The following is a 23,614-nucleotide window of genomic DNA, read 5'->3' as shown; positions in this document are numbered from 1 at the left end:
TTTCCCTGTTTCGCCACATATTGATTACTCTCATCCGATATTTATAATCCCCTTCATTCCCTCTGTTGTGTGATCAGCTCACCCATAGGGGGAGAGATCCCAAAGCTCCCAGTGGGTCCCCCATAGAGTGAGCCTCACTAACGCTCCAATGAAAATACTGACTTATTGTCTTACTATGGTTGCTATCAACACAAAGACTCTTCTGCCAGTTGAATTATCATGACATGACAGAGCATGGATGATTACAAGAGAGGAATCATTCCATCTGAAGAACTCATACCAATCTGTTGACACGAGACGCCCTACATCTGTGAGGGGTTTTAGGCCCCATTGCCCGGTGATGTCTGGCTCTCTTGCGGAGCACCGTAGGGAACATGATGATGCTGGTAGCCAGGCTTAATGGCTACAGGTTATGGGGCTGTGCGGTAAGGCTGACAGGGTGAAGCGGAGGGATAGAGAGAGGAATTAACAGCCCGTGACCAAATGCCTGGTCCTCCGCTGGAATGCATTACACACTCCCCCTTCTGACTCTTCCAGCGGCCACGCCGACAAACTCACGCTGACGGGCCGAAAACGTGAGTCACGCTAACGGCGGTATTCAGTGTTCAAGTAGGCAGGCCTCGCTTGCACAATGGCAGTGCTGTGAGCATGTGTGAGAGAGAGAGTGTCCCACGCTCTCTCCTTAAGCGCTGGCCTGTTAGGGGGAGTTTATGGAGACACATGCTAAGGTCGTTAGCGCTGGGTGTGATGCAGCGCGGCCGTATGTGTAACATGGAGACTGACTGAGTCATCATTGGCTGCTGCGCACACACACACTCCGCTGCCGTGAGAGAGGGGACCGTTGACATTTTCCATCAGTGGTAGGCTCATCTGGCGGTGGAGTGTTTTACAGAGCCACTTCAGGGAGAGAGAGAGAAAGAGAGAGAGAGAGAGAGATATTGTGAGAGAGATTGTGAGAGTGAGAAAGAATGAGAGAGAAGGGGAGAGGGAGAGGGAGTGAGTGAATATGTCAGCTAAGGAATGGACCACTCCGAAGAAGTGTCTGCCAGAAAAAGTAAAGAGGCGAAAGAGAGAGAGAGAGAGAGAGAGAGAGGTAAAAGGGTTTCATGGTGTCACACTCGGAGAGTTTGGGTAAACTGGGTAAAAAGGCCTGTGTGCTATATAAACACAATGATTAGTGAGTGGGTACAGAAGTATGGTTCCAAACGCTGGCATAAACTTTTGACACATCTCTCAACAGTTGTCGTCTTTTAATGTCACTCCTCATGGAGGAAATCAAAGAGGACACAGCTAGGCCACCGTAAACTTCTAACACTCTTAAAAAGTATATGCCAAGGTTGATTTGGTATGCGTCCCAGACTTCACATTAAGAGCTGCAAAATACACCCACATGTACGCTCTCTCCACACACAGACACACACACACACACACACACACACATACACACACACACACACACACACACACACACACACACACACACACACACACTAACACACACACACACACACACACACACACACACACTGGCAGTTTCAAAGCCCACTCTCCCAGTAAAGTTGCTTTGGGCTGAGCAGCTGGGCATGACACCATCAAATTATCAAACCCTGGATCGTACACTTTTTACTGGCGCCAGCCCCCCTTGTATCAAGCTGTTAATAGATACTGCGTCCAACTATTAAACCATCCAAAGAAAACTCTCCTTTATCCCCTAGCTACCGACCATCCTTTGTTGGTGTGTTGGACCACTCAATTGTATTCTGATTCAAAGGGAAAAATGCGAGCATGAGACTAGCTGATATTGTCTCACCCTCTTTGTGAACTGTTACATTTGCTAGGTGCTTGGTCTGCATACAATACGACAAAAAAGACAGAATAATTCCTATACAATAGAGCAGGGTTGTGCCTTCATTCAGGCATTTAATTGTTTTCTTATACATAAATCCTTTCTTTCAAAGGCACTGATGTATGCAGAGCATAACAATCAGTGGCTCCAGCTTCATACAAACACTGCATATCTTGGTCTGGAGGTATCTGGGTTAAAATTAACTGAGAGGAATATTTGATGCAGTCTTCAGCCAGACACCAGCTTTCATTTCGTAAGACTGGGGAAAAAAACGTCCCATTGTGGTTGTCCCATTGGTCGACATTTCCATTGTTTGACTCAAGCGTCCGCCCTTGTATTTTCAATCCGGTCCCTGCCTTTGACCTGAGATTTTTCAATTTTTTCCCATTTTTCTTTCCTTTCTTTTTTCTTTCCATTTCGACTGGAAATGACCTCACATCTGGAAACAGGCTCAGCTGTGTGCTGCTCGATTAAAAGAGTTCTGTTAACGCTGGCGTGGGCGTAGCTCATCAGGCAAGAGCCCGCTTGGCTAGATGCACAGCCTCACTCTGGCTTCTCAGCCCACCTTATACAAACAATGCACATATGTCTGAGACCGCTGGTCCATGAGCTAAAGCTCTAGTGCATGCAGATCTGTGTGCCGGAGTCTATACCTGTTTGTCTGGCACCCTGCTAGGCCCTGCGTCTGACTCAGAGTTTAATTTAGAGTGAAAGAGTCTTTTATGCGATGAGGTAAGGTGAGCTTTAAACATTACGCAGGAATGTTTTAAATGTTACTCGCAGTCAGTGATTTAAGTTAATCATAACCATTAGTCCCCCAATTAAGCCATTATCATTTTATGAGATGATCTGGTGTTATTTAAGTTTATATTGTCAGTAGAGAGGCTTGTACTATGTGTGATGGTAACACAGGCCTTTCAGCCACCCTCTCTCTCTCTCTGTCTCGCTCTTTCTCTGTCTAACACACATACACACACACAAACACAAACACACACTCAGACACACACACACACACACACCGGCCACACACACACACACACACACACACACACACACACACACAAACACACTCTACCACATATTTAATTACAGGACACTGTGGTCTTTGGGCACATTACACTATTAGCCTGTGTTCCAATAATAGTCATGTTAAACTGAGGGAACATTGTGGAGTATTTCTACATTTCTCAGTTTGCAAGCAAAGGTGTGAGGGGGAGGGTTTGTGTGTGTGTGTGTGTGTGTGTGTGTGTGTGTGTGTGTGTGTGTGAAAGTATAACAGTGCCAAATGTTTTCGCCCAGTGGCGTCATGCCAGAAAAAGCACACCCGCTCTCATTTTTGTCGTCAACACTGCCCAGAGCTCATGATCACCAGCTCACGTGCTCACTCAGACATCAACCTTCAGGGCACCACCCCTCAATACCAAAGACAACTAGCTTTTTGTTGTTATTATTTATGTATTAAAATATTCCTTAGTTTCGCATATTCTCTTAAAAAAAAACATATTATCCAAAGGCTCTTGACTTGCTCTCTACAATGTCCATGGACAGGAGCTCGCCATAGATGTTCTGTATAATCTGAGAGTTCAAAGGTCAGTGCGGGTATCCCAGCAGAGCAGGGACCAGGGATGAAGTCACAGGTGGTGACTCAATACATCTATATACTGGTAAGACAAGCCCAGGGGTCGGTGACATTCTTATGTTACTCCATCTGATGGCATCTGGGGGCTGTGGGGTCACCTCAGTGCACGTGGTGACTGACAGAGGTCAGCGTGTTGCCATGACAACGGCAGGACATTAGACGCTGAGAGGATATTAAAATGTAGGAAATTGTGTCAGTCTGAGGCAATGATGGTATATTAACTTCACAGACAGTCCCTGCCTAAAGGGATGCCTCTGCTCCTCTCAACCTAAGTTAGCTTAATGTTATTAGTCCTGTGTTTACAGAGTAGTGTTCTGGAATGTCGACAGCAGACCCCTGTCTTCTTGGGAAAAACAATATGTCATACATTTCTATTTAGGTTTTTGCATCCCTAAGTTAAAAAATTCGTTACAGCAGTCCCCCCCCCCCCCCCCCCCTCTTTTTCAGCACCACTGTTACCCCTCATGGCCCTCATATGGCATGTCTGCCCACCCAGTATCAAACCAGCCCTTCCAGCACTCACATCAAAAGGCACGGACACCCTTATGCAAAGAGCCGGGGTGTGTGTGTGCGTGCGTGTGTGTGATGAGGTGTGATTACAGCAAACATGCAATTGCAAAGGGCTATTTCACCCTTTTAGCTCACCCAACATAACTGAACACTAGAATCATCCCCCAGGATTTAAATTATTCACAGGAATCCATTTGAACCATGTGGAAACTTTTCTCTCCCCCTTCTTGATGGTTGGATGTCCTCCCTCCTCCTCTCGCCACCCTCCCCCCCCCGCCAAAAGGTTTTTATTATCGGCTGGTGTACTGTATGAAGAGACAGAGCCTCACGGCAGGAAACAGCTGGATAAAAGAGGGTTATGGGCCGCTCCACAAGCAGCCTATGTGGCGCTCCCATTTACACGTCTGTCCAGGGGATGTAAACAAAAAAGCATTGCAGGTTGAGGGGAGGCCTTGACTTTTTTTTTACTGGACAAAGGAGGAGAGAAGTGGAGAGGAGTAGTGGAGTGGCGTTATTGGCATCAAGGCAAAATGGACATCACCGCGACTCTAAATCACCTAATCGCTCATGAGAGAGTGTGCATGTATCATACGTCTGGATAAACTCAGAGCAGATGTGTGAGATGGCAAGGTAAGTTGTAGAGGGAACAAAGTGTGCTTGAGGGATTTTCCTGCGGCAGCGTCCAAGACATGTATCACTGATGCCTTCACTTCCAGGGCACATTGGGGTCAAAGTGCGTTCAAGGTCAAAAGGTTGCAAGGAATAACTGGCTAACTGTAAGGCTCACCAGTATGTAAGGAAGGCTTCTTCCACCACTGCCTAGTAATTACTATAACAGAGCTGACATTGAAGATATCCAAAGCAGTAAATGAGAAGACACTCAGCTCACGATTGACCATGAACAAATCTGGAGCACGTTAAAAAATCCAAATGATTTCCTTCAAATTGTTTCCTCTGAGATGTTCTCTGCTTCCGCCTGCTCTGTTTAAGAAGTTAGATGTGGGGTCTAGGGTAGGAGTGAAAGGAGTGTATGTGTGTGTGTGTCTGTGTGTGACGTTATTTTTGTTCGCATGTCTTCTCCATTATTTTACACTCCAACTCCGGCCTGACTCTCCCAGTCGTGAATCTCCCAGTCATCTGCACCACAGCCCGAGCAGTAAAAAAAGACATTGATTATAGTCCTAAACGCCGCCTGTAAAACTCTCCTCCTCTTAAATGTGCCTTAGCCTCTGGTGGAGGTGACGATCTCTCTCACGCCACCATGTTCATGTTCTGAACTGCAGTAGTGAGGGGTGGCATGAGCACTAAATCTTCCCCTCTGGGGACTTTGGGACGCAGGGGCTTGTTCCCAGCCATCTGGAATGTGTACATTTTCATGTTTACATGATACAGATATGGCAGTCTCCCAGAGAAAGTGACGCAGGGGCAGGTCTCGCTCACTGTACAGAACAGTAGTAGATGTATGGGTGATATATGAGAGATTGTACAGATTCATCACCAGATATATCATCCGAGCAGCGGTATATTTGGCACATGGCCCAAACCCCCCCCTTCATGCCCTTCTTGCCCTTCTTGCCCCCAGCCTCTCTCCAGGAGCAGTTATCTGGGAAGCTCATGCAAACACAGCATGTTTGGGGGGCCTCTCTTATGAAACTCAACAAACATTTGCACACGCCCGTCTTTACCAGGGCAGCAGAATTCACCGTTTCCATGTCCAGCTATCTAGGATCAGTTATGTATGTATGTATCTGTGTGTGTGTGTGTGTGTGTGTGTGTGTGTGTGTGTGTGTGTGTGTGTGTGTGTGTGTGTGTGTGTGTGTGTGTGTGTGTGTGTGTGTGTGTGTGTGTGTGTGTGTGTGTGTGTGTGTGTATGTATGTATGTACAGTATGTATGTATGTACTATTTACTATTTACCTCTATTTACCTCACAAAATAAAGGGTTGTCTCCACATGGTTGTTTCTGGGCTAGAATACACAGTGTGTGTGTCTGCGTGTGTGTGTGCGTGTGCGTGTACGTGTTTCTGTGTGTGTGTATGTGTGCATGTTTGTATATGTCTCTGAGTGTGTGTATGTGGGTTGGGTAGGTGTGTATGTGGGTGTGTGTTTGTGTGTGTGTGTATAATTGTGTGCGTGAGTGTGTGCGCACGCATGTGCGTGTTCGCATCTGTGTGCGTGTGTATTTTGATGAAGTGCATGATTTCTTCTCAGGCTGACTGTAGGCCAAGCCTAGGCAGTGGATGAACAGGTTACCGTAGGGATCACTTTAATTAGTCCAGCATCAGTGACAGGCATGGCAGTGGAATTTTCATCATTTCCAGCTGCTGTCTTTATTGCAGATCCTCTTTTGAGAGTAATTTGGAGGTTCTTTGCCATGGTAACAGCTTCCTAAGAAAGGCCAAAAGTAGTTTATGGGTTCTATTATATTAACACCATTGGGACACCATAAGAAACTAAACGAGAAACACAGTTGCAAATTCTACCCTGAGAGAACTGCTCTAGGATTCACTCCCTTATATAAATATTATTAGAGATATTTTAATAAAGAGGAGGCTTTTGCTATGCTGACCACAAGAGCGTTTTGTCTGTTTACTCATCTAGAATGCTTTCTTTTAAAGTGGTTGGGATAGCTAAAAAAAAAATGAAGGTGCTTGGCTGCAATGTGAAAACAGTTTGGATTTAATTTTGCAATGCGGTTTAAACAGGAACTTTACATTGCCTTAGCAACGCCTTTTGTGCATGATATAGAGAATGCTGTATCTCAAGGCTGAGTCAACGTTAAAGTAAGTAAATGGTGACCTTGTGTTGTGGCCACATCAACACAGAAAGAGTTCGATTTTATGAAAGTGTTTATTAAATAACATTTAGTGTGGCTCAAAGAAAATGCCTACTGAATGGGAATGAATTAATACATGAGAATGGACTTCATGGGCAGAAGGCATGTTGTTGGAAGTAACTTCACTTTGGGCTCGGCCACGGTTTCTGGTCCTCTGTGGGGTTGCCTCGATTTTAAGATCCCTAAGTTAACCCAGTGCATGTAGTGGAAATCAGGTATTTATGTGTTTTCCTGTGTTTAGTCCAATACAACTAAGATATCGGTTCAAAATCACTCCTGTCCTCTCTTTGTTTAATTTAAGGATGATAAGACCAATTCAGCTGTCTATGGTGCTAAGGATATAAGCTAGCCTACTTTAGGTTATTCTGGACCTTACCTGATTTGTATTTAATGTTTATAAATGAAAAAATAGCCTATATATAAGCACATGACCAATCATTTCAGTGGTCGATGTGGCTCCATTCAGTTGTGGGGATTTACTAACGCACTGGACTGGCAACCACTCTCGCCGGGGGCTGGTCCTGCTCTGCGCTGGTGGGGAACACGGAGGCTGAGGTTTTACTTGACATGTCTAGGATAGCTGCCAGTGATAGGGGGACGGGGAAGGGAGACGCTACCACCACACTGCTGACTCTCAGCACTGTTCTGGACAGGACTTCATTTCATTCTTGCTTCGTTCGGATTTTTGAAGAACTAACTTCACTTTTTCAATCTTTGGTGCTGTTTGAGACTTTGTGTCGACTTCGCGATTAAGGGGAGAAAGTTTCACGTGTTGAACGAAGATACAACATTTGAATGTATGTATGCGTGTGTTGCAGCTGAGTCGGAGGGAAAGGACGGTGTTCAGTTTGAAGGCTGGTTTGTACGTGTTTCCTTTTTGAATTCTGCAAGATTTGTAAATGTGCAGTTGCTCCGATGACACATCACAGAGATTTAACAAATGCCACGTAAATCGCGTGAAAAGGCGATGTTCTTAAATGACAGTGTTGTTATTTCTGGATAAACTGGAATGAACACCTGAGGATATAAATGTAGGCGGACGCCTTCTCATTACACCGTTTCTGGACAAAAAAAATAAGGTGCTCTTGAAATATTATTTTCAAACTTATTTTGTGAGTCGCAGAATAAGAATACGTTGAGCTTGAGGGTTGGAATGAAGCCAGGCTCTGATGACCGGGGCATGCTGTAAAGCACACATCTTTTTTAAGCACTTCTCTCCGTTCTAACATCCGGACAACAACTTTTTTTACAAGCAAATCCAACAAAGGACGCGCTACCCTATGACACTTTATTTGGGTTTTCTTTTTTCTACTGGAGAAAGTTTGACTGACTAAGCCACGAAAAATGAGAAAAGTACTGATACCCGGATCTTTTGCACTGATCCTTCTGCTGACATGGCTTGGAGACGCGTCCGACACCAAACCAGCCATCAGACGGGTTCCTTTAAGACGCGCCAGACCAAACAAACCGCGCCTGCATCCCGGCGTCCGGGCGCACGGCAGCACTGGCGCTGTGATGCAATCTGAAGCGGCTGCGGCGCCCTCAGAGCTGAGAGGAAGGCGTGAGGAAATGCAGTTGGATGAGAGCACCAGCCCACCCAACCATGGGGCAGCACGGAGGGTTATGGCACGCAGGAGACCCCTGCAAGGGGCCAAACCCCTCAGTCACACCATGGTACAGGACGAGGGGACACCGGGGGCACGCGCCAGGGTGTCCCGAATGCCAAGTAGCGCCGGGTCACCCAACCTCCTGGCCACCTTCGCTGGCAAGAACCGGCTGCTGGTGATCTCAGCGCCTCACGAATCTGACGGCTACTACCGTCTGATGATGAGCCTGCTGAAGGCTGACGTGTACTGCGAGCTGGCCGAGCGCCACGTTCACCAGATTGTGATGTTCCACCAAGAGGGGGAGCAGGGTGGCAAAGTGCGGCGCATCACCAATGAGGGCAAAGTGATGGAGGAGCCCCTGGACGTGTCTCTCATCCCCAGGCTGATGAGCTTCATGAAGCTGGAGAAGGGTAAGTTCGGCATGGTGCTCCTGAAGAAGACCCTGCAGGTGGAGGAGCGCTACCCCTACCCCGTCAGGCTAGAGGCTGTGTACGAGGTGATAGACCAGACGCCCATGAGGAAGATAGAGAAGATGAGGCAGAAGGGGTTCGTGCAGAAATGCAAGGGTGCCGGCGTAGAGGGGCAGGTGGAGGAAGGGGATGGCGGCCTCACGGATACGCAGAGTGTGGAACCGCCCGCGGAGAGAAAGCCAGAGAGGAAAGAGGTGCGTAAACCGTTCAGGAGGCCCACCCAGGCCAGCACGACAACCACCACCACCAGACCCACCACTACCAGGACAACCAAGCCTACGACCACCACCACCACACCCAAACCCACCACCACTACACGTCCTACGACCACCACTCGAGCTACTACAACAACACGGGCCACAACTACAACCACACGTGCTACGACCACCTCAACCCAGAGAACCACCAGAGCTCACCCGCCTCCCTCGAAGACCACAGTGGACCCGTACTATAACAACCGTAGAGGCAGGCACCACACCAAGACAACAACTGCCCCAACCACCCCAAATGCGTATTACACCAAGCCCTACACGAGCAGATATGGGGACAATCGCACTGACAGAAAGGACTATGGGCGCAAACACACTGGTGTGACACCAACACAGAATAAGCCTACAAAGCCTTCAAGGCCATCCAAGAAGAAACATGGAGGCAAAGTGGTTATAAATGTGGACAAGTATGACGTTGGCAGGCCCACAGAGACGGTCCTGGAGGAGCAAGAGGTGGAGGTTGTTCCCACCAAAAAGAGCAGAGTCAAACAAGACAAGAACGAGAAGAAGAAGAAAAAGGACAAATCCGACAAGCTGGCCAAGAAGTCAGAGAGGAGGTCCAAGACGTCGAAGGGTCATAAAAAGAATGGGAAGAAAGTGTCCAAGAGTCAAGATAAGGAAGAGTACCACAAGCCCACAAAGAGACCAGCTCCACCCAAGGGAATGCTGGAGACCTTCCTGGACTACTTTGAGAACAGAAGACGTCTCATTGTAAGTCCAGAAAATTGCATTGCACTGCACTAAAAAACAACAACACAAAAAAATGACATCATGTGGTGGGTGGCTTTCTTATTGTGTTGTTTAAGACCCTGCCAAAATGAGAGGTCATTTATCTAACAGAAATTGTCCCATGGTTCTTTCAAAGTCCTGTTTACAACTTTGTAGGCTTAATGTTTTTCCCCATTACTGCTGAGTTCATATCCATAAAAAAAAAAAAAACAGCTTGGATTTAGAATAGGGAGGAACACAAGTTTCGGCTCTCACTTCATGACTGGCTATAATCATGCGCTGGACTCTCTGTGCCGTGAATTTTGCAATATGATTATCATTATAGCCCAAACCACCTGTGAGACAGAACTGTATCCTGAACTGTAATTTGACTTATATTTGTAAGTACAGCTGATGATTTTGGAGCATGATAAAACAGTCAAGTAAATCCAACCAGCTGCAGTATTATACATAAGACAGTTTTATCGAAAGCATGATCTCTGGGAAAAATGGAATTTAGAACTCCCGAAGGTTCTTAATGGATACTTTCAAATTTGAACATTCAACAGGGGGAACTTTTTCCATACTAGAGGTCTCTGGCCAAAGAGGGTTTTAGGTAGAGTTTTCAGAGTGGGTTTACACTATGAAACTGGGAACCAAAACGGCTTAAAAAATAATATTTAAGCACTTCTCAACTGAGAACTCTGTAGAATATTTAAAGCTTGTTTTGGGGATAAGCTGTAGAAATATTTGTCTTCTCTCTGAACTGCTCTGCAGTGTGGAAATTCATACTAAATTTGTGCTTGTCCTTGTACATGCTGTTTTAAATGTCACTCTACAGGCGACCATGGCACAGTGAGTTTGTGATCTTTTAAATGTCCCCCCCCCCCCCCCCCCCCATCTTTCGAATGTCTCCTTCACCAGGTGATCACCGCTCCCACAGAAGAGCACAAAATGTATGCGCAGCAACGGGACGAGTACCTGGAGCACGTGTGTGAGATGGCCGTCCGTAAAGTCTCCATCATCACCATCTTCGGAAGCCTCACCAACAGCAGCATGAAGATAGACCACTACCAGCTGGGTAAGGCCAGCCTAATAGCTTCCATTTGGAATTCTGCTGACTGTTCTTGTGAGTTTGTTTTGAATTTCAGACTAGGTTGACAAAGAAAGAAAGAAAGAAAATTAGGAGAAAAATAACATTTGCCTGTTCCCATTGTGAGTTATATGTGGCAATGGGGGAGGGAAAAGCGTGGTGTGATCTATCCTTGATCTCTTCACCTCTGTCTCTCATAACTCCCTCACTTTTTCTTTCATCTGATCTCTCTTCACTCTGTGTAATCCTCACTTTACCCATCCTGCACTCTCAGTATAACACCCCACCCCTCCTTTTTAGATGAAACCTGCTCTGTAGCATATTAGAGTAAGAGGTATTTAGATGTGCCTAACAATGAGAACCACGTCTGATTCAGCCATCCACGTCCCTAGCCTGCTAGACCGTGCAGCGTCTGTGTCATCAGACATGAAAGTCCCCGACATTTACAAAACACATCCGATGGCACCCACACTCTCTCTCTCTTCTACAGGCTCAGTTTCGTCTGACTGCGATTGGTGTACCCTTTATGTTTGAGGGGATGAGGGGGAAGGAGACAAGGTGTGGGGAGGGAGAGGGGGCCAGTCAGAGGAGACATTTTCTGTTTTCTTTCACCTTTCTTCCTCTTCCGTGTCACAGATTAGGGTGTTTTATCGTGATGGCCCCAAAACAGCAGACCACTTTCATCTTGACAGCTCGCATCAGCCCATGACTAAGAGCAGCACTTTTCCAGACAGTGACCTCATATGACACAGACCACAGACAGGTGGGGGCTGGGGGGGGGGGGGGGGGGGGGGACTGGGAGCTGACAGCACAGGAGTGCCTGCAGTTTAGCTTTGAGAGTAAAGAGCAGAGTAAACGGGGAAGGCTCGCGCCAGTGGCTACGGAGAGCTGTCTGATGAGTCATATGATGGAGGACTGGGATGGGGGAAGGGATAGAGGTGCGAGAGGTATGGCAAGGGTTCCTGAGTACTGGGGACCGGCCAAGTTTAGCTTGGCAAGATTGGTTATTCCCATTTCGGTATTGCAGGTATGGAAAAGGCGACACTCTGCAGAGGAAAAGTAGCTTATGGAGTGAAAAGGTGCGGGATGGGAAAGGGGACAAAATAGAGGAAGTTTAGGGCGACTGGGGACAGGCAGGAAATTGTGTGGTGGAAAGCAAGTCTCTTGAAGCCTGGTGCTTTGGGTATTCCCATTTCAGGATTCCCAGACGTGGGAAAAGTGGCTGGCGTCGTCCGCTGCAGTAACATGTGCGAGTGAGGGTTTGATCAACATGCCTTCAGCAGAGACCGGGGAGAGATTTTATTTCTATTTTAAGGAGTAGGTAAACCAGTAATTGTATAGTTTCAAATGGGGACTTCCACATAAAAAGTCATTGCCCAGTCCTGCCAGGGCTTTGAAAGGAGGAGAAAATAGAGGTTTTGGTCCTTTTGGGTTTCCCTATGAGTCCCAACGTTCCACTGTAGTTCTGATTTTAGGGTCAAAGGAGTATAACACTAGGTTATAAGTGTGTGTGTGTGTGTGTGTGTGTGTGTGTGTGGGGTGGGTGTGGGTGAGAGAGAGAGAGAACGAGAGAGAGAGAGAGAGAGAGAGAGGGACCAAGAGTATTTGAAAACAAAAGAGGGTTCAGACACACAGACATCATGAGTGAATGACAGGAAGTGGCTCTAAGATGATGTCACTCGCAGACTAACCTCAAAGTCAGACAGAGGTTAAGCAGTTTTTACTACACACACCTCCAAGTCAGCACACACACACACACACACAGTCACGTGCACAGACACAGACACACACACACACACACATACACACACACACACACACACAAATACACACCACCACATACACTATTTCACCACCACCACCACACCACTGGAAAGAGTGGCAGTGACTCAGGCTTGCCGGCATACATGACCTCACCCTCCCCAGCACACACACATCCAGCCTGCTCCAGAGGGGATGCCGCCCATCTCCACGTGGTGCTGCTGCTTGTGAAACCTCATACACCTCCAGCTGTTAGCCCTGCGTGATCGGGCCCACTTCCGAGAGAGAGAGAGAGAGAGAGAGAGAGAGAGTCATGTCTCCAGCTGGCCGAGCGAGCTGGGCAGCAATTAGAGGACTCTCTCCTATCCATCGTTCTGGAACAGCGGCAGAGGAGACCCTCAAGGGTCCCATAAAGGATAAAATGGCAGTTTTTTTCCCCCCATCCTCTGGAAACGCTTCTTAAATATATAGCACAACTGGCTGGATTCAGGGTTCAAGGCTGACGTCACGTCAGTATTTTTTTAATTAAGGGAAGCCAGGAACATGGCTAGGCCTCAGGAAGGGAGAAGGGTGGGTGTGTGTGTGTGTGTGTGTGTGTGTGTGTGTGTGTGTGTGTGTGTGTGTGTGTGTGTGTGTGTGTGTGTCTATGAGTTTGTGTATGTGTGTGTGTGTGTGTGTGTGTGAGAGAGAGAGGTGAGGCGTGAGGGGTTGTAGCTCTACGCAGTTTCCATTTCAAGCATAAATACATGCGGCACCAGTATGCAGTTAGATAAGCCATCTCGACCAGCGGGACAGGACACAAAATTAAGGAATGAAAAGAAATGGCACATTGAAGTTGCTGCCCCCCCCCCCACCTTTCCCCCTGTCCCTAATCCCTTATCCGGCAACCCCATCCCACCCCCACCACCCCAACCCCATTATTATCTTTCAAACTAAGAATGTGCATTGGAAACCTGAGAGAGAGATTCCTTGTGAGATTTCTGCAGAGGGAAAACAAACAAAAATGTAGGCATGCCTGATTTCCCCCCTCAATACACATATGCACCACATGCACACACACACGCACACACTACACACACACATACACATACACACACACACACACAGACACACACACACACACACACACACACACACACACACACACACACACACACACACACACAAACACACATACACAAACAAACACACACACACACACACACACACACACACACACACACATCACCTGTCCTGCTGTCTTGTCTTTTGCTCACCTCACCTCACAGAAGAGTGGCCATGTTTTACTTCTTCTTGCTCCGTAGTGGAAAGAGGAAGCTGTGGGCCCAGTGTAAATACACACACACACTCACACATACACTCTCTCTCACACACAGATTCACACATACACTCTCTCTCTCTCACACACACACACACACACACATACACTCTCTCTCACACACAGATTCACACATACACTCTCTCTCTCTCACACACACTCACACACATACACTCTCTCTCTCTCACACACACATTTACACATACACTCACTCTCTCTCTCACACACACACACACACACACACACACACACACTCACTCTCACACACAGGAGGCTTTCCTTCAGGGTCAGGGCACAACACTCCCAAGATAGCAGGTTTTGGGGATTTTCCATTGAGGCCCCAACTTGAACTGGGTTTAGGAAGATCCCATGAAATACCAACTCCAGAGTCTGCCCTTCATAGGGTTCCTCTCTTTAGTCGAGCGTTCACCTTCTGAACTTGAAAAGAGCTGAGAGACATAATGTACATAATAAGCATACGTGATATATTTCCTGTATAATATAAACACAATATACTCTTCAATTTCTATGTCATATTGTTGGATTCGGTGTAAATGTACAGTTAAATATACATACATAATATAGTCTTCTATTGTATGTTATATTGTTCCATGCAGTGTAAATGTACTGTTTAATATACTGTTTATATTCTGTTCTATTGTTGCATTCAGTTGACCTCTTTGCTTTGTTCTTCCACAGAGAAGGACAGAGCTATGAAGGGTTTGCGGCAGGAGGACCTGGTGAACCAGGAGCTGATCTCTGAGCTGAGGAATGAGCTGGGCATGACCTACAATGACTTCCACATGGTGCTCACTGACTTTGACATGAGAGTGAAGGTAAGAGAGTGGACTATGGAGCTTTAAAACTGTGTGTGTGTGTGTGTGTGTGTGTGTGTGTGTGTGTGTGTGTGTGTGTGTCTGTGTGTGTCTGTGTGTGTCTGTGTGTGTGTGTGTGTGTGTGTGTGTGTGTGTGTGTGTGTGTGTGTGTGTGTGTGTGTATGTGTGTGTGTATGTTTGTGTGTGTGTGTGTCCGTGTGTGTGTGTGTGGGGGGGGGGGGGGGTGAAAACATAATTCTGAGAATAATTCTGTCTCTGAATATGTAATAACGGATTCCATTTACGGAGTCAGTGGCTGCAGCATACATGCTCCAACCCACACACATTTGGAAGAGGGGAGTACTAGCGACACCTACAAACCGACAGCAGTGTAGAGAACAACAGGGAATCCAGCTTTGGCTGCACCCTCCAACCTAACAAGAGACAGAGAGAGAGAGAGAGAGAGTTGACAGAAAAGTGAAAGAACCAGAAGGCAATAAAAAGAGACAAGGAGCTCAAGAGATAGCGAGCAGGGAGACAGAGAGGGAGATCAGGGACTCTAAAAGAGAGAGAGAGAGAGGGAGAGAGAGAGAGAGTAAGAGAGAGAGAGAGATAGAGAGAGAGAAAATGGGTGAAGGCAGGCAGCGGCCCAGCACAAACCCATGGGTCACACATCCCATTTTTGCACATTTTCCGTGCCGGTGCCCCCTGTTTGGTCCTCATGGGCGCTGGTTTGGAAATGGCGGCATGTTATGATGTGAGCACCAGGAGTAAGGCCAGGCCCTGTTTGCAGACAGATGGTGTAAACAAAGAGGCCACTGTGCAGTCCGCGCTCAGCACAGGACAGAGAGTAAAGTCTATTAAAACTCGCCCAGGGCCCAGTTCAGGCCAACTTCTCTCACTCCGTCTCTCTCTTTGCTTGCCTCTATTCCTCTTTCCCTCTCTCCCTCCCTCTTCCCGTCCTGTCTCACTGTCTCTTTCTCTCTGCCTCCCTCCCTCTTTCTGTCTGTCTGTCTCGCTGTATGTCTCACACAGATTCTCTCTTTCTCCATCAATTTATCTTGCTTTTCATACATCTGACTTCCCCATGTCTGTCTATCTGTCGCCATTTTTCTCTCCCCCTCTCCCTCTCTCTCCATCTCTTCCTCTTTAAGCTGGCAATCCGTCCACAGTCCAAAACATTGTCCCATCTGACCACAGCCTTAACAGCATGCGAGTATTCATCCACTGCTCTGATGTGTTTTAGCATCTCATAAAGGACTGATTCAAAGTCATGACTCGACTGGGTCACGCTGTAAGCTACAGGAATGCTTCAGCAACTCTGAGCAACTCAGACTACTGCAGTTGCTTTGGAAATTTTACTGAAGTGCCATGTTTGTTGAGGTTTGTGTGTGAGCAAAAAAAAAAAGATGTTTAGCATTCTTGTGACTAGCCGCCAAGTCACACATAGCATAAGATTTGGTTCCAGAGTTTATTTTTTGAACAGTGTGTAAAAACCATGTTCAGCAAATGTGGATGACATGGTTGCTCATAGTCTTTGTGTGTTTTAGTGTCTTAACAACTTTCACATAACTTGTTCTTCCAGCAATCCTATGAGGTGCCAATAGCCATGAAGGCAGTGTTTGACTACTGCGATACGTTTGGTTCACGGATCCGGGAGATGGAGCAACAGAAACGGGACGGCGTGGTTTGCAAGAAAGAGGACAAGCCCAGATCATTAGAGAACTTCCTTTCACGGTAAGATAGAGGCGTTGTCCAACTGGAGACTTTTACTGAAAAAATATGTGAAAGGAAAAATAAATATGCAAACCCCCAAATTTATAGTCCATCGCATAATTTTTTCGAATTCTCCATACATCTGTTATATTGTTCTTATTCATTGTCTTGACGGTTGTTAAAGGCGTTTTATGGCTTTTGTTTGGCGTGAGTGGTTGGAGGAACACAATGCAGACGCTCGTCCAACAGCTGTGACCTTTGTCTGGGATTTTGATTAATCAGATACATTTTTTCCCCTCTAAAATGTCAAAAACTGAATTTCCCCTTGATTCAACAAATCTTTAACTCATACTGCATGTACTATACTGTAACTAGTAGTCATTTATTAATGCAATAAACTGCTCAAACTTTAGAGAAAGTCAGCAGGGGCAATGTCAACAACAGGTCATTTTGTCCTAACCCATGCGCTTGGTCTGTGGGTCTGTAGATTCCGGTGGAGGAGAAGACTATTTGTCATTTCAGCTCCTAATGATGAGGAATGGTCCTACCAGCAGCAGCTGTATGCACTGACCAGCCAAGCCTGCAACCTGGGTAAGAACACTCTGCCAATCAACTACCAGATAGGGAATAGCCTACACTAATTGCAATCCAGAGGACTTTCCACCAATGAACACCTTGTTAGAGAGGAGTGACCAGTAACCACAAGTTCTCTAGACTATGACAATCCACATGCATAGTACTGTCCACCAATGACCATGCTGACGAATAACTTGGTTGAGTATTTTCCACCCATGAACATTCCGATTCAGACAGCCTCCCACAAACAAACACCCAGTCATAGAGTTGTCCCCACCAATGACAATCCAGATCCGGAGTACTTTCCATCAATTAAAGTAAAGATACAAAGTCTGGTTGAGTACTGTCCACCAGTGACCATGCAGTGTCCAACAAGTTCCACACCATAGAAACTGATAAAGTAGTCTTAACCAATGACCAGGCAGGTGAAGCACATTGGCAGGATCCCCTGAGCAGTGACCAGACGAGAGCATGACCTGACTCAGAACACTCACCACCAATGAACTGCTAGAAATGCAACCTCAAGACAGACCGAGACAGTATTGGCCACTGGGTGTGAATTTCAGCCATCTGGACTTGTGTTTGTCACCAATAAGCAGCTCTGCCCTGTGGGTCTACAGACCATCAGAGAACACCCACAAAAATACCAACGGGCATGTAATATGGTTTTCAGGTCAAACCCATTATTTTCTCTGAGTTGCACTATTGTTCCTCCCAAATCCTCTTTTCAGTTTGATGGCCTTGGAACAATAATGGAGGGAGACGAGTTGCACCAAGACCACCGTGAATGAAACTTAAGCCGTAAACACCAGGGACTGGGAGTCTATGTCATCAGATTCCTAGTGCAAACTCAGAATAGTGCATTAATGTGGTTGAATGTCACGGTGTCTTAACAAGCCCCAAACCAGCAAAACCAATAAGAACTGGCTGCTCTCACAGTCTATCCGCAGTGACACAAGAGATACCTTTGAATGGTTTTACTATAAGTATATGGAATTCATTTTAGTTCAAATGTTTCATGGTTTTGACTGAAAATATTACAATAGTAATCATAAATCATTTGCATTTGAACAAATTTGACCCCAGTAAAAGCTAAGTACACCCACACACACACATCATGCACAAAAAAGCACACACACTCTCTAACACACCAGTGCATGCATACACCCACACATCTGTGCATATGGTACTTTGTATACCTTTCTGTGTGTGCCACACTAATACTAGTGTATTATATAATTTCCCAGAACAGACGGCCCTATTCCATTGTCAGTCAAACTGGACAAATATAATCTAGTGATAATTGAAACCTGGCTATAATAATCACGGTTCACACAGGACCAGGCATTTTTTCGTCTCAATAAAAGACCCAGGGGTTTTCCATGTAGATGACGGCCTCTGCAACACTAATGCAAAAGCAGGTGTCTGTCAGCACTGCACGCACTTGCAGTGACACTCAGCCAGTGTTGCGTGTGTTTTTTTTCTTTTTTCTTCCCTTAGCACTCCAGACAGACACATAACTCAAAATGAGCATGACTAAATTAGCCCAAATGACATAGTAAATCTCAATAGTAGTACATTTCTAATAAAAATCATGTGCTTGACAGATGATGAGGACACCGGGGACCAGCTCTGTGTCAAACACACAGCTTGAGGCTGTCTACATGTCCCTTTTCTTTTAGTTTTCTTCTTATGTTTTGCTCTTTTTTTACCTCCCCTCTGCACTGAAGGATCCACACCCTCTCAATCACACGTCTGCACACAGTGACCTGAGTCTGTGCGGTTTTACAGTGGGCCAGCGAAGGCTGAGGTCTAGCATCCTGAAGGCTGGCCAATGGCCTGGACCAAAAGCAGCAAGGCAGATGCTATTTGAGGAACATGAGGTGTCTAAAACCCTCATTGGAGGAACAATTTATTCAGTGTCTTCTTAAATATCTTCTTCTCTACCTTGAAAGACCAAAGTAAGAAAAGATATGCGCCAGATTCATGAACGCCTGGAAATGGGTTCTTACGCAGCCAAAGTGTTCTCAGCTGTGCTCCATCGAATTCTTTAAATTGAACGCGCATTCTAGTGCACCTGGATTTGCATACATTCATGCCCCGCCAGCTACTCATAAGGACACGCAACTGTAGTGTGCAGTCAGAATCGACAGAATCCATGCGAAAGCAACTTGAAAGCGACAGTCATGTCAAAGCGGAAAGCAAGCACCGGTCGAGTAAACGTAGACCTAACTTCACAGGTGCAGAGGTGGAGGTACTGTTGCAGAATGTAGATGGGTCCATTCTATTCCACTATGACTATATCCACGCAATTGAGTTAAGTGCTTATTTATTTCTTCACTTACATTTTCATTGTTGGAGTAGTACTTTTATTTATTTTTTGGACATCATGATGTCTCGTAGAATCATGACTATAAAAGTGAAACGTAATTGTTAATGAAACAAATATTCTCGTATTTATTATTATTATTATTATTGTTATTATAGATTTAAATCAAAGGATGTCTGTAGAGTTGATGTGAATGCAATCAGCAACGATTTCTCACAAATTCAGCCATTGCGAAAAAATCTGGGGGATTTACGACTGCTATTTAGCGTTCTTAAATTCTGGTCTAAGTTCAGAACGAATCCCAAATGAGAAAACTTTCAAGAATGCCAAATTTGTCACGAAAACCTCGTAAGTGGGGGTCAGAAGAAATTTCTTCCTAACTTGTTCTTAACTGCGTTCCGGAATGAGGCCCAATGTCTTTCCCACTGCTGGTTTTGATGTGTTTGGAGAGCTTTTGTTTCAAACAAAGAGAGACAGACAATAATACAGTGATGTGGAGGAGGTGTATGACCTTGCCTTGTTGCTGTGCTCAGCAAGAGAAAGAGAGCTCCTTGGGTGAGTTCCCTGCACCGGTTGACAAGTGAAAACATGCTAGGGTGCGTCCTTTGTCTGTCACCATGCTGTTTAAAAAGGGGGTTTGAAAGTTTGAAAGTCATTGTTATCGTTTCATCTGGTATTGGTGTTCCTCCAAACCACCATTACATATGCCATCAAAACCACTGTTTGTTTGTGTGATTTCTCAGGCATTTTCATTTTTCTGAATTCTTACAGAGTCAAAGAGGCTATGTTTGGCCAGACCTCGGTTCAGTTTTCGGTGACATTTTGGCTGGGTCGGCACGTTCACCACAATGTTTTGTTGCCTGGCTCGCACTTTGTGAAATTCATTGTTTCCCACAAGCTTGTGCCGTGTCTTCTCTGATGGGAACCAGTGCTTGGCTGCATGGCAAACGACATGGAAACGTTCCCTGCTGATTACCGTAACCTGTAAGGTTCAGCTGGGTCTCACAATGAAATCAGAAACAGTGCAGAAGGTTGTAAATGAATTTGGATGGAGAGGGAGGCGAAAGGCTTGCTTTATTTGTTCTGGCTCTGATGTGTTTACCTGTGTTGATTGGACTTTGTGTCTGTTTTGTTTTCCCATCAGGCCTGAGGCACATCTCTATACTTAAGTTGGCCGGCACCGAAGCGGCGGACATGGGCGGAGTCCTGGAGCTGTACCCAATCAACGGTAAGCTAGCTAAGTCTCTATCCAATGCCAAGGTCACTGGAGTGACTCCGTAAGAACACATGTACTAAAAACACATCATTCCTGTACGGTAAACCCGTATGGAAAGTTCCTCTCAAGTGGCGGCGTTTTCCGTGTTCTATGTCAGAGAACTATCCCTCTGAGGATAGAGCGCGCTCAGCTTCAAAGGCTCCCCATAGATCCTCCTGTGGTTTGTGGTCTCTTTTTTAAGAACCGCTCAGCACCCTAAAAAAACAAAGAGAGCCGTTAGGTGGAGTGTCCCGCATTTCTGAAGAGCTGTCCAAGACATCTGAAGCAGAAAGCATCCTGTATGTCTCTGTAATGAATGAGCAAAGGCTTCAGACTCCAAGCATGCTGGGAAGGTTCCTGAGCAATAAGCACTTCAAATAAACAGAGGACAGTTTTTTTTTTTCTCTGCTCGGGCAGAAACATGGGCGACCCAGCCAGGTGTTCCTGCAGCTTTGTGCTCCTCAAAAATTAGATGCTTGTGTTGAGAGCAAAATTAGAGCGGCCAGCTTTCTGCAGTGTTGACATTGGCTGGCCTCGTCCAGCTGTCCGTCCCCTTTACAGCCGGTAGCCAGCATGTTCTGCCCCACCTACATCACATGGGTGGCATCTCTCACTCTCTCTATCTCTCTCCATCACTCTCTCTCTCCTTCTCTCTCACACACTTCTGGCTCTGAGCAGAAGCCTTGGGAAAGCAGTTGGAAGGATCATGTAGCAATAATATTTTGTTGTACTAAAAAAAAGAACATGAAATGTAAAAAACGATAAAATAAAAAAACATTGAAAGAGGAGGTGAAGTTTACATATTTTCCAAAGATGTCAAAAACCACAGACGCTCAGGGTGTGCTTGTGCAGCTGCCAATACATATGTGAAGTGGGGGCTTGCTGTGTGTGTGACTGTGTGTGTGTGTGTGTGTGTTTCAGGGGCTGTATCAGCAATGTCTCTGAGCTCGCCCCTTCTTATACTTTAAGATCAAACAGCTAAGAAACAGGATTAGGAGTGCTGACTAGGTAGCCACCGCAAAAACCCAAAGCTTTCATTCCCCCACCCTTCTCCTTTCTCATCTCCTTCTCCACCCAAAAGAGACTCAGGCCCAGAAATCCTGTTGACACAACAGGTCTTTAAACATTACCAGAAATTCTCTCAACCCCGCCATGCTTTTACAAGGAGGCCTCTTTTCCGAGAATCTTGTGAGAATGCCCTCGAGGTATAAAGCGATGGGCTAGCTCCCCTGGCCCGTGTAGTTTCCACGTAGCGTAGTGTTCCTAGCACAGATCTGTTTAGTCGACTTCCTTTCATCATCCACAAACCTTCATTTGTTCCCAGGCTCGGCCACCGTGGAGCGCGAGGGACTGTCTGCCTCGCTGGTGAAGGACATCCGCAACTACTTCCAGATCAGCCCGGAGTACTTTTCTATGCTCCTGGTGGGAAAGGACGGCAATGTGAAGTCCTGGTACCCCTCGCCCATGTGGTCCATGGCCATCATCTACGACCTGATTGACTCCATGCAGCTGCGCCGGCAGGAGATGGCCATCCAGCAGTCGCTGGGCATGCGCTGCCCAGAGGGCGAGTATGATGGCTACGGTTACCATCACGGCTACCAGGATGGCTATCACCAAGGATATGGCTATTAAAAAAGGGGTGCGGTAAAGAGAGGAAAGGGGGGAGTTCGGGTGCCTGTGAACGTTCTCCATGTTGTGTATGAAGCCTGTGAACAGGGCCGGGGTGCCACTTTGATGCTCACCACCATCACGTCATGTTACGTTACTTCCTATTTCTGCGGTTTAAGTCCTGTCACGGCTGACTTGCGTTGGAACACTGCTTCATTCTCTCATAGGGTTGTGTTCTTTTTCTTTGTCTCCATCCTAAGAACCGTTTCTTCCATGATATCACAGGTATGGATGTCTCCGTTTTGTAGATAAGAACAAAAATAAATATTAAAAAGTAATGTGTTGTAATGTTTTGTTTTTTGTATTTATTGTTGGACGTCAATGTGAGATGTTTCTGAGGGTCACAATCAGTTGTCTCATGAGGAGGGCTCATAAATCTTTGTTTTGTCTATTTCTGAAGATCACATTTGTTCTTATTTATATGCAGTTGCGCTATAAGGACAATAAAGTCAATTTATTACCACCCCTATTGTGATTGTTTTTCTTGCATCAAGGATGTGTTAGAGTGACTGATTTACACATTTTACGTGTATGTACAGATTAAGCACTCATATTTATGCTTGTTACAAATTATGCATGCACCTTACCAAACTTTATGAGGAAAATTATAATATACTCAATTAGAATGACCATTTAAAATTTTAAAGGACATTTCTGTGCATGGGATTCATCATTCATTCGCTAATCTCTAGTGCCCTCTAGCGTCTGATATTTGCTGTCTTTGGCAATTGATTGTCACACAGAATGTATCCGACATTCTGGCAAGATTATGAGCGGTCTCTTAGTAAATAATGTGAAATGTGAAATGTGAAATGTGAAATGTGAAATGTGAAATACACACGTCTTCAGAGTTCAGACTACTCTTGTATAAACACATGAAATACAACGGGTATACAATGTTTTATATACAACCAACAGTCTGCCATTTGTATGTGTTCAACCTGAAGGAATTAGAATTGAAAGTCCAGAGTTTATAATGATATACCATAGTCAATAATTCAATACATCTTATATCTAGTTATAACTTGGATTAAGGCTAGAACGTAAGCATTTCTGGGTGAATATACTTATGATGGTTTGACCTGAGTGAGGGGTGAGGTGTGATAAGTGGTCTCACTCCCTTCTTCTTGGTCAAATCAAAGCGCCTTGATGGACCTGGGCCTCATGAATCAGAGAATCAGAATAAGAATTATTTTAATG

The 23,614-nt window shown here is 45.8% G+C and overlaps 1 protein-coding gene across 1 annotated transcript; it reads left to right on the top strand.

Moving 5' to 3' along the window:
- The first annotated feature begins 7,435 nt into the window (after nucleotides 1-7,435).
- ccdc80 (coiled-coil domain containing 80) lies at nucleotides 7,436-22,841 on the top strand. Its single transcript, XM_080838599.1, has 7 exons — nucleotides 7,436-9,886; nucleotides 10,808-10,964; nucleotides 14,755-14,891; nucleotides 16,456-16,607; nucleotides 17,074-17,177; nucleotides 20,636-20,719; nucleotides 22,071-22,841. Exons 1-7 carry the CDS (start codon nucleotides 8,174-8,176, stop codon nucleotides 22,376-22,378), a joined length of 2,655 nt encoding a protein of 884 aa, XP_080694725.1. The 5' UTR covers nucleotides 7,436-8,173; the 3' UTR covers nucleotides 22,379-22,841.
- The last annotated feature ends 773 nt before the right edge of the window (nucleotides 22,842-23,614 follow it).

The sequence above is a fragment of the Sprattus sprattus genome, assembly GCF_963457725.1.
Source record: "Sprattus sprattus genome assembly, chromosome: 5".
In the NCBI taxonomy this organism is placed as follows: Eukaryota; Metazoa; Chordata; class Actinopteri; order Clupeiformes; family Clupeidae; genus Sprattus; species Sprattus sprattus.
The sequence above is the reverse complement of the archived record's forward strand: the minus strand, read 5'-3'. Positions and strand labels throughout refer to the sequence as shown.